Genomic DNA, 12,981 nt, shown 5'->3' on the forward strand with positions numbered 1-12,981 from the left:
AAAGTCGGAGTAAACAACCAGCTGACTGAATCCTTCAAAGTCAATAAAAGAATGAGATAGGGATCATATCACCAATCTTGTTCAATATCTACGGAGAGTGGATAGTAGACGCGAAATCACAAATGGATGGGATAAGGGTGTCTCCATAAATGAAAGAAAGATACACAATCTGAGATACGCACACGATATGACGTTGCTGACTGTTTCGGAGGACAAAATAGTAGAACTATTGAAAAGAATGGAGAAGACAAGTGAAAAGCCTCAAAATAAATGCGGCAAAAAAATACTGGTCGTCGATAGAGCAAGATAAAAGGGAAATCAACATGACAAGAAGATTAATGAGATCGAGACCGTCTAATATACCTCGGAGTCCGAATAATTAATACCGATTATGAAGGCGAAATTCGACGTAGAATTATACTGCAATAGCAAAATTAATGAGCATATGAAAGGATAGAGGAATATCGAAATACATCAAGATGCGACTCATTCGATCTCCGGTTTTCCCCATAATGACATACGCTTCAGAAAGTTGAACCATAAGGACAGCGGACAGGCGGCGCATCGACGCTTTCAAAATATTCTGCTAGCAGAGGATGCTGGGGATCATGGATGAAAAGGCGCACGAATGCATCAATTCTAATAAAGCTCAGCATCAAGGAGAGGCTAAACGTAACCATCAATAAAACCATATTAAAATATTTAGGTCACATCGACGAGGAAACGATGAAGGCTTATGATCCGGGGTAAGATTGAGGGAAGGAAACTAAGGAACCGATCCCCCTCTAGGTACATTGACCAGATAGTAAGGCTAAGTGATTCTGCAATATGTGATTGCACGCACAGTGAATAGAGGTCTATGGAAAGACATAATAAATAACTGTTTTACACTTATTTATAACCAAATCAATTACAATATTAACGCGTTACACACTTTGCATGTGTATAGAATTTTACAAGAAATTAAATTTAATTTCAGGGGAGTTGAAAATTCAATAAAATTCAAAATTTTATATAATTTATTTTTATATTTAATAATTGAAATGGTATGTTATATAATTAAATAAAGTTTAAAATTAATTTAAAATTTTATTAAATTTTTAATCCCTTTTTTTCAATTATCATGTATGTACATATGATATCTATATATCTCTACCTACATGTTATATAGTTTACTAGTTAGATATATTATATAATATCTTTTAGTTTTAATATACTTATTTTTTTATTTTTGATATAAAATTTAATTACCCGATCGCGAAATTCATTTAAGTGTCATTCTATTTGTAATAATTTAATTTTTTAATTTAAAATGATTATGTTCATCCCTATCTATCCATACCTATCCTTGTCCTACCTACCCGTATTTTTATTTATTTGACTATTCGCGTATCCTACCTCCACGCGTGTATTCCTATCTACATTACTTCATAATATATAATAACACCGCGAATATAATATATTAATGGCTGCATTCAGCAAAGAAAATACCTTTGCAAATGTTGTAAAATTCTTCCATATTATTGTTTCTTGCTTTTGGATTTAAATGTATTATGGATTTAAATGTATTAAGTCAATCATATTGAAGAATTTTATTATACAACAAGTGCAAAGAACAACAGTTGCAAAGTTGCTTTCTCTGCTGAATGCAGCAGCTAACGCCTAACTATGCCCTATCGTTGATAAATTCAGCGGAATAATCTAATCGCGATCATATTAAATGAATAAGTAATAAATAATAGTCAAAACAAACTTTTAATCTTTAAAATATAAAAGAATTAACAAATAACGGGGTTAATGAAAGTCAGCGCGGATAATCAAGCGCAAATTTTTTAAATTAAAAAATCTGCAATATGTGCAAAACTTGCGCTTGATTATCAGCACTGACTCTCATTAGTCCTGTTATTTGTTGGTTATTTTTATATTTTGAATAAACAATTTAAAAAAATATAAGAACTCGCAATTTGCGAGCAAGTTACCCTCCCGAATTTAGTTTATTTTTACATAACACCCATTAAATTGGTGTTGTACACCAATCAATAACAGATCCTCTTCTTTCTTCTGGCCAGATTGAACTCACCTTTCATTGCTGGCCAATTCTGACTTCGTATGCCAGAAATATACAATAAGGAGAAATACTCCTTTTTGTTGCCGACTAACATTGCCGGCAATAAGCGTAAGATTTTACGCTTTTGATGCGCGAAACACGAACGCGTCGCGAAAAGCTATTATATTAATGAAATTAATTAAATATTAACATAAACTATTTTGTATCTTAATGAAATTATTAGTAATAATAATAATTCCATTAAGATGAAAAATATAAATATTCGACTAAAATAAATATAAATTTTAAAAAATCATTATATCAATAATGTTTTGATTTCAAGAATCTCAAATATTATAAAATTAGATTAAATTTCTTAATAAAAATTTTACAGAATATAAACAACAAAAATGAAAGTTTTAAAAATTAAAATTACTAAATCGATTATCATCTTTGATAAAATTCAAGGCCTATGTACGTATTTTTAACGATTCGAACAATTCATCGCTGAATCTCATCAAAGCATGCGGAGATGAAAAATTCAAATAAATGATGCAAGATCCAAAAGGGATAATTTTCCCACACACGCACACAGAAAAATACGCAAGTAATAACTACTCTATGCAAGAAATAATAACTTATATCAAGTATTTCAAAAGTTCATATATCAGCAAATCTATTGTAATTTCAGAAACATTAAATTTATTCAAAATATATCCTGAATCCTAATAAGTTTAATATTTCAATTGAGTTTATTAAATTCAAACAAATTGGATATGTTCATTACGAAAAGTTTTTTCGATTAATTTTATATTCTTAAAAAAAAAAAATTCTTGTTTTGAATACATAATAACGAGTTTTTCTAAAATTTTGTACTAAGTATATTTTAAGATTATTATCAAGAAAATATTCTTTGTTAAAAGTAACCGTTACTTAAGAGAAAGAAAATAAATTGAGAAAATAATCACGTTTCTTAGCATTATTCTTAGATTGATATTTTTCTGTATGCATCGATAAACATATATCTTTGTATTCTATGAATTATTAGAATCATTTTTGTATAATTTATTATTTCAAAATTAAATATTTTAAGTGACGCAAAATTTTGAAAGAGATTTTAAAATAATTACAAGATAAAATTTTTCTGTTTTTTGACAAAACGTATATTGGATCTTATATCATGTTACTACTTTAACTGGCACAAAATCCAGTTACTACATATGGATAAGTTATAAAAGCTTAGGTTAAAGTCGGTGTATTGAGATAAATAGCAAAAATTAATAATCGTAAAATGTCTTTTATAAAAAAGCGAGATCAAAAAATTGTATGCGTTCTATTATAATATTTTTTATTTCTTTAGTAACATGTACACAAATCAGTGTAAAATAATTAAAAGAATATCTTAGAAAACAATATGTATTCAACACATATGTATATTTATATTACTTTTTGTACACCAACTTATATACAAAATTTAATCCTGAACGAATATTTAAATATAGGATAGATAGGAAAAATAATAAAATAATACTTCTTGGTAAAAAATTTTTCATACATTAATACACTGAGAAAAAAATGTTCTAAATTTCAATAAATATTCATTTGAATAGTACCAACTATATATTTATTAAATATAAAAATATATTTATTTGGTACAAAAAACATTAATTTGATTCAACAATCACTTCCTTTCATTAAGTGAATATTATTTATTGTAAGTAAACGTTTAGTTGACAATATTCAAATAAATATTTATTTTAATTTAGGCCATTTTTTTCTCAGTGTATAAACATACATATAAAATATGTATAAATATTCATAAAAACTTATAACCATACATATTCATACATTTCTATTTCTTTTATAAAATTACTTTTTAGTGTAATAGAAATAACAATAGCAATGTGAAAAAAAATTAAAGGGATAATTTTTGCATTGTTTGTTTTAAGAAAAAAGCAAGTTTGGAAAAATATAAAAAAATTGTTCATACTCAATTATGCATAATTTTATATATAATTATAAGTAATTTTTTATATTTCTTCAAATTATTATATCTTTTGATTTTTTTTTTTAATAAATAGCGTGAAAATTACTCTTTTAATTATTTTTAATGTTTTTACATCACTATTAATATATCTTTCCCCACTAAAAGTATAATAACTTTACAAAAGAAAAGAGGGATGTATATACATATTTAATATAAAGTTATATATGTTTATGAATATTTACGTTTGTTCATACATATTTATACACATTCATCCGTGAAAAATTTTTTACTATACTGTAACAAACATTTCTATATTATGATATCAATAGACAAGTCCGTTTACTCTAATTTATTTTCTATATAGGAGGAGCAAGACTTTTAAAATGCGTTTTGTTCAAAATTTGTAATTTTTATTTTTATACGAGAAAGAAAGAAACTCTGTACACAAGAAAATTACGCATTTTACAGAAAATAATAAATGCCAATCAATAGGATGTGAAATATTAAATAAAATTGCTAAACAATTATTAAAAATGTTAAACAAATGCTTTATGTTTGTTTCTAGTTAAAAAACATAATAAATTTAGAAATGTCTAAGTTTTTTCAGCATATAAATTAACATTGAAAAAATATTTTCTGAACATTTCAGAGTAGCTTATAATATGAATCTTTCAACACCAAATACTATGCCATTTCTAACTAAAAAAATGAAATTTTGGATAAAAATTTGCATTTTGGAATTCTGCTCTTCATATATTTTTTATATTTTTTAATTTCGTACATTTCACATATTTAAAAAATACGAATATTTTATTATCTTTTATTTTTACTTTCAAATGAATCAAAACATAATATTTTAGTGTAAACAGAAAAATGCAAAACATTTTTAAAAATCACATCGGATCAGTCTATTTATATCATTATTTTGAGGTTGCATCACTTGGTATTAAATTAAGTTTGAATTATTCATAATTAGTATCAAAGCATTCATATTAACGTATAAATTTAGAAAATTTTAATAAAATGCCTTTAATAATTTTTTTGAATTAAACAGTTTTACTTTATTGTTTTAGTTAAATTGAAGAAATATTGTGTAAGAGCAGTGGCGACTTAAAATAACTAAAAATAATTCAAACTGAGTGTAACATAAAATTATAAATTTAACAGTGCATGCACAATAAATTCTAGAATAAAGAGGCATTCAAGATTAAATTTATCCTAATCTATTATAACTTATCCATTTCAAGGCAATGGATGTATGAAATGCTGTACATACATTTATCATATTTTATATTATTATTAAACTGATGCAATATGCATTTGGATATGTAGTATATTAAAGAAATTATCACATCTCCATTACCTCAAAAAAAAAAAATAAATTCAGTAAACTCACCAACCCGCACAACGACAGAGTTATATCAGCAATGATGATTCTGTAACAAAAAGAATATAAAATCTAAATTAGAACAAAATAAAAAATCAACCAATATTTTTAAAAATATTTACTAAATGTAAAGTTCTCTTGAAAATAATTATATAAATTTTAAAATAAGTATATAATTTTTTGTATCGAATTTTATATGTGTGTGTGTGTGTGTGTGTGTGTGTGTGTGTGTGTGTGTGTGTGTGTGTATAATTCATCATTCAGTTATATTTATAAAAATAATTATACATTTTCTTAAAAATACGTACTTACAAAATTTCAAACTTCAAAATAATCCTTTTTTTAAATTATCATTTTTAAATTATAATATTAAAATAAAACAACTCAAGACTAAACAGAAGAAAGATTCTAATAAGCAAAAAAATGATATTTACCACAAGGTTGCTCTGCCGATGCCTGATGCCTCTCTCAGACCTCCTCCTCCTCTCAGAATCGGGTTGGCATCCTCTCGCACAAGACACTCGCGTTAAACACTCGCGAATAATATATTATAAACGCGCGCGGACTAATCATTTATAAATGTCTTTCGCGCGATACTGCGGCACTCCACGTTTACAAAACCCATGATAAGATTTCTACTTCGATCGGTGGAATCAACACCACACGTCGACGAGTACTTGCGAAACACACGATGAATGCCGAACAAGGGTTAAGCCCCATACGAAAGAAGACGAAATCGATCATATCGAGTCCGTCACCTCTGTTTTACGCAAAATCACGTTTAAAATTGACTCAGAAATACGCCCTAACTGCTAGTTCTAGTGGGACACAAGTGGTGCTGTACCTCGAGCGATTCCAAGAGACTGGTAGACGTGACGAGCTCCTCTAATAAGGGTAAAGTTGGTACCATCACCGATTGTCTAACAATCTAGACAATTCAGGAATGGGATCCAACCCCTCGGCACGAAGCTAGTTTTTTTTAAAAAAACTACTAGAGCTAGGCTCTGACCAAGTCAGATTAAACGCGATTTAGGCTGATAGATAATGACAGAGAAATGAGCGCCCTGACCAGAGTTATACAACTCCTTTTTGGACGACTCACCAAGGCGGAATTCTATAACTCGTTATGCAATCGTTATGTGCTCATAACGACTGCATAACTCGAGTTATCGAATACAGGCCCAGAGAAGAATCCGAGTTGATCGATCGTTTCTTACCGCTAAGGGCCGAACTGTTGGCCGACAGACAGAGCGCGTCCTCAATTAGCCGACAGCAACAGTAGTTGCTAAACCGCGCAAACACAGCACCACGAAGTGCGTGACATTACGCGGCCGGCATCACCTCGTGCCCGGGCACTTGGCGTGAGAGCGTTGCAGTGACCGTGACCACTTAAGCAACGTCCCAAAGAGAGTTCCGTTTTCCTATCGAAACGTCGTAGATATGATTTCATCGCCGAAATAGAATTCAATCGAATGGGTTTTATTAAAAGTCCATTAGTCCGATAACTTTAACGACACTCCCGAAGCAAACGCGCGACGCGACGAACCGGCTGCGGTTCGTTCACTTTCATTAAATCGGCGGACGAGGGTACGTTAGCTTCCCCGTTGGATTTTTACATGAAGAAAATAATTTTACTCAATATCTCGATAAAAATTTATTTGGACCTATCATTCAAATAGATACAAAAATTTTTAGATATTTGAGAAAAATCATTTTTTTCGTGTAAATATCCTCTGGGTACTGAGCCCTCCCACCACGTCAAGGTGTACCCGGGAGAGGGAGAATATCATCCGAAAGATGTAATAGCAGCTATTATCTATATTATGCAATTATCAGTTGACTTTTAAAAATGAATATCAAACACACTCAATTCGCGTCACCACGTTGTGATATAAATTCAGAGTGGATAAAAGGACTGAATCTCTTATTACGATGTCTCTAAGATATGATTAAAGTCAATGAAATGAATCAGAGATTAATAGAAAAGAGAAATATTTCTTTTATTTATACCAAACAGTTTCAAAGTTACATTCAATTTTTTATCGTATCACGAAAAATGCAGGAAAACGAAGAATTAATCAAATTATTAATTGCGCAAATTATATTAATAGACTTTGTTGCACGGTTTTTGCTTTACTTCTTAGATTTGTTGCGCATTCACACAGCTTATAAATATTTTAATTTAATTGTGTTATAATAAGTAATTATTAGTTTGTAATAACCCGGTAAAAAATATTTTATATATATATATATATATTTTTTTTTTTAAATATATGTATAAACATATTTTGCATATATAATTATAATATAATTATATATATGAAACATTTTTTCCTGGGAATTTTATATTATATACACAATCTACGCAATGTACACAGTATTTTTAATAAGATATTAGCCTTACTGTTATTTTTGAATTACTAAATTATTCACGTCTTATTATAAAAGTAAAAGAGTTTATTCAGTATTCATTATTTTAAATAACTACACTTCTCACTTATTTCTTATTTAATATTTTAAATAAGTTTCGGAAACTATTTTATATTTTTTATTTTAATCAAGTCGTATTAATTTTTTATCGAAACTATTTTATATTTTAAATAAATTTTTGCAACTTATTTTTTATTTTTTATTTTAAATAATACGTAACAATTATTAGCCACGTTAGCCACGATTGACATTATACGTAAGCTTAAAAAGAATTTCTGAAACACTGAATAATTTGCAATAATATCTTAAATTAAGTTATTAACTGAAAAATTAAATTAATTAACAAGATATTTAGCCAAAGTACTTTCAGCCAAAGCTGTATTTAGTGCAAATTATTTCACAATATTTAAAAAATTTGCATGTATCTGTACATAAAAAAAAAATACAATAGAATATTTTATCAATCTTTATTTATACCCAACAAAGACAAGATTGCTTCGATTTAAAAGAATTTTTTTGCTATATGGTTAAAGAAAAAATTTCTTTTATTTGTGAAAAAATTTCATTAATTTAAACAATATTTTATAAAATCAAATAAAATTTATTTGATTTAAAGAAATTATATTCAAATCCAAGAAATCATGATTTGAATTCATCGTTACTTGAATTTGAACATAATTTCTTTAAATCAAATAAATTTTATTTGAGATTAAAAAAAAAAGTAATGTTTAAATCAAAGAATTTTTCACAAATCACAGAAATTTTTTTTTAAACCGTACAACAAAGAACAATTTTTTAAAATGAGTACAACTTGTCTCTGGATGTAGTATAAAATCATTAAAAAAAATAATAAAACTGAGGACATAATGTAGAATATTAAAATATCCCACGAATAATTATAAATTACATTAAAAGATCATGCAAGTAAAAAAAGATGTACAAATGACAAGTACCAGAAAGTGCCACGCAAAGCGCGAAATGTATGACGATATTCTATCGTTGGTTAAGAATCATCTAAATACGAATGATTGATAAAAAATTATAAAATTTAATGATAATTTAATAGTGTTATTATCAAGTTCGATTTATCTTGAGCATTGATATCCGAGAAATTTTTGTATTTATACATATAAAAAATTACAATAACTTATGTATTTTATTATTATTAAATATATTCCTTCGTAACCACTTCCATAAAGAATCATTCTATCCATTTATTTTTAATAAGCGATGATTTCAGTAATGTGTGGTAGAACATATTTTCTCGCAAATTTTAATATTATATTAAAGATGCAATAAAAATGTTACTTGTAATTGACATTCTACCCAAATTATCACTATCATAAGTGATCTGAAAGATTCAGGATTCACACCCTCTTGTAACAAGATAGCTGGTGTTTGACGGAATGCTTAATTTTTCTTTGTGAATGGATCTTATGAATTTGACGTAGAATCGGAATATATTAAGTTCACTCTTCACTATGAAAATTGTTCTTCTTTGTATCGAATGCTAACCAGGATATCACAAGGCGGTAAGACTTTGATGTGTGTGATCAAGTTATTAGAATAGTTATCTTGAACGTGATGACAGTGCATAAATATATTAATGATTTTTTTATCGCGGTATTAATAAGTTTTATGATCGCAAATTAATAATTAACAGTAAATATGATTTTTAACAGTAATTACGATAATTGTTATTAATATTTAATTCCTCTTTTCTCAATATTTCATTAAATATGGATTTAGAAAAATTTGTGTTATATGTATTTCGACGTTTTCGTATAATCCCACATTATTAAATTTTGTTAATTAAACTCCTATAATATAATTTTTATTATATTTGAACTTGAGCATTTATAATTGTATAGTAAATAATTATTATTGTATCATTGAATATATAGAGGGTTGCAATAAAAGATAATGTTAAAAAAGTTATGCAATATGATTGTTAATTATTTTATCGTATTTTAATCATAATGTAATAAAATTAGCAAAAAATACAATAAAATAATTAGACATAAAAATAAGAAATAAATTTTAAATATACTTAAATTTATTAGTAGCCCGTTTTTTTACTTACAAAGAAAAGAGGACCGCCGATAAAATTGGCGGGGGTGGTGGAGGGCCTCTAATTCATTTTTGCTAAATTAAATCTTAAATTAACAATATATATGATTGGAAAAGTTTAAAGTGTATTCAAAGTCTCTATAATTGCTAGTAATTATGGGGACTTTGAAAAATTCGTATGTAATACATAAAGACCCTCAAATCCAGTAAACCTCAAGTTATATGTAACGTACCTCTTATAATTAATTGTAATTTACCACAAGAATATAACTGTATTTATAATAACTGTAGTATATTACGCGTTAGATTATATTATAGTTATATTAATTGTTACATGTAATTTGGTATTAACTAAGAAAAAGGGAACTGCCGTTAAAAATTAATGGAGTGACTTTTGATTCATTTTTATTTATTTAAATTTTCTTTACAATTTTAAATTAAATGTAGTTTGTTTACAATTAGAAGAGTTTTGAATTTTATTCAAATTGCAAATTGCAATATGATAAAATATTTTGATGATTTCGCCATGTTTCAGTTCCCATCCTATATCTGAATATATATATATATAATATTATATATATATATATATATATATATATATATATTTGTGTGTGTGTGTTATTTTTAAATTTCAACAATTTAATTAAAATTAAATATTTTAAAGGTATTAACAAATACCTTTCTTATATTTGGAGCGTTCGAGGAGACGTTATTAGCGCTACTTCTACTATGGTTTTCTGATTCATGGTTCATGACATCTTTAGACTGTACTTAAGACAATCTTAAATATAAGATCTGACTATCAATACAGGTAGAGAAAAATCTGAATATTAATTTGATAGATTTTAATTTTTTATTTCAACGATTTCAGCGATTTATTTCCATCAGGAGTACCGCAAAAAATGGATATTGTAGTTTACATCGACTTCTTCAGAGGGCAGTAATGCGTGGCGGTCCTCTCTCAGATTTCTTTCTGTCTGTACTATATTCATACATATATTTATTGCATAACAATATATTATAAAAATAATAACTATAAAAATTAAAATAATTTAGACCTTAAAATCGCAACAGATAAGATTAACAATCAGTGGAATTAATAATTCGATATTGCCCAACATTTTCAGTAAAAAATTATCGTTTATAGAAAGTTTCTTTATCAGACTATGGTAGCTAACAAAGCTACTTAGAAATGAAAAGGAAAATATGTTTCTTTCTTTCAATAATACTCTTCAGTTATATTCTTCGTTGCCAAACATAAAACACATGCATTAAATCCCTTTAATATCTATTATTTTACAACGTAAAATATTAATTTTTGTTTAGGATTAATATTGCGCTAGTCAATGTACAATTTAGTTACGATAACGTCCGCTTCGACATTTAGTTGAATGAATGCTTTCTAACATCTTTTTGTTCTGTGCTCCAGACTGTGATTGTTCGTTTTCACATGACTCGAAGTTTTTAACAGACACGCATTGATATACAGTTGCGCACAGTTGTGTAATGATACTCCACGCGTTACAAGAAGTCCATGAAACGATAATTTGATTATTAAGATAAAAAATAAAAGTGAAATTATCATACATCGTGAACGTTATATGTGATCGATTATATCGTTTTATCTGTGAAGCAGACTTTTATAACAATTATAACGAAATGTCCGATTATTTCACGGAGATGGGCTGGACGCCTTTGAGTGACGGAGAAGCGCCGAATCATTTAATTCAAATGGCACGGTTCCTTCGAGATTTTGGCATGTGGGACTTGGTCGGGCAAGATACAGAACTTCCACCGCCAGCATCAAAGAACGCTGTGGCTAATTTGCCTGAAATTAAAATTGAATCCAATGAAAACAAACAGTGTCCTGTTTGTCTAAAAGAATTCGAGATAGGCAATAAAGCAAAATCAATGCCTTGTCAGCATGTATTTCATCAAGAATGCATAATACCATGGTTAGAAAAGGTAGAATCAATTGAGTGAACGTATAGAAAAATAATATACAAATTACATCGTGTTATTAAAAATAATAATTACAATCAATTGGAAAAGGAATATGCAAGGAGATTTAATTACTACATATTAAATATTTATAACTTTGTATTTTTAGACTAACTCGTGTCCACTCTGTCGATACGAATTGCCAACAGACGATGAGGATTATGAAATGTACAGGAAAGAAAAGAAACGAGTGGTAGAAAGAGAGAAAGATTTGGAATCATTGCATAATTCTATGTTTACTTAGTAAATGTGTGATATTTAATTTAAAAACTGTCTTTTACTTTATATTATATAAGTTGAAAAATATCATTATTAAAAATGTTCACATCGTCATTAACTAAAGTCTTAAATTAGTTGGGAAGATATTTAGCGTACAATCAGTACATATTGATAAGGTTTATACTTATTTATTAAAGAAAATGTCTCGTAATCAAAAACTATATATAAAAATATATATATAGAGCATATATTTTGTAAAATATATGATATAGAATATAGGATACTGCTTTTCATTTTGTGATGCAAAAGATGATTGAATAAAAAGACATGAATTATTAATAGGAAATAATGTTTATTATACAGTGTACATATTAACTTCATTTATTTTTATTTCTGTTATAAATTTTATATTAATAATTGTATTATGTTTTTTTGCCGAGCGACGAATGCCTTGATCAGTGTGCGCTTAGACTATAACAATCTCCGTAAAAAGTATAGAAACTTCTGATTTTTATTTTGTTCGTTTGGTTTACTCTTTTATTCCTCTTTCTCTCCCTCTCTCTCCGATTGCTTCATCTTTTTTCACGCAATTTCTCATTCTTTCTCTTTCTCTCTCTCCATTTCTTTCTCTCCCTCTCTTTCTCTCAATTTCTCTCGCTCGCTCACTCATTCTGTCACTCTCTCTCGCTTTCACTCTGTCTCTTTCTCACCGATACACGATCGCTATGAACCATATCACCAAAGAGAATTGCCAAAATATGTTGCGCTGAAAACGGCATAATCGTTCGGCATATACAAATAATATTACTCGAAGTTAAAGTAATTGGCGGTTTATTCATC

The 12,981-nt window shown here is 27.7% G+C and overlaps 1 protein-coding gene and 1 long non-coding RNA gene across 2 annotated transcripts; one reads left to right on the forward strand and one right to left on the reverse strand.

Annotated features, from left to right (window-relative positions):
• Positions 1-2,220: 2,220 nt before the first annotated feature.
• Positions 2,221-7,660, reverse strand: LOC147907089 (uncharacterized). Its single transcript, XR_015547779.1, has 2 exons — positions 5,856-7,660; positions 2,221-5,470 (listed from the first exon to the last, which is right to left on the reverse strand). It is a non-coding gene; the product is annotated as an uncharacterized LOC147907089 (long non-coding RNA).
• A 3,654-nt stretch (positions 7,661-11,314) lies between these two features.
• Positions 11,315-12,490, forward strand: LOC105153269 (E3 ubiquitin-protein ligase RNF181). The gene is made up of 2 exons (XM_011068002.2): positions 11,315-11,886; positions 12,032-12,490. The coding sequence occupies exons 1-2, from the start codon at positions 11,581-11,583 to the stop codon at positions 12,164-12,166; spliced, it is 441 nt and encodes a 146-aa protein (XP_011066304.1). The 5' UTR covers positions 11,315-11,580; the 3' UTR covers positions 12,167-12,490.
• The last annotated feature ends 491 nt before the right edge of the window (positions 12,491-12,981 follow it).

The sequence above is a fragment of the Acromyrmex echinatior genome, chromosome 16 (assembly GCF_024713525.1).
Source record: "Acromyrmex echinatior isolate Ae372 chromosome 16, ASM2471352v2, whole genome shotgun sequence".
Lineage (NCBI taxonomy): Eukaryota > Metazoa > Arthropoda > Insecta > Hymenoptera > Formicidae > Acromyrmex > Acromyrmex echinatior.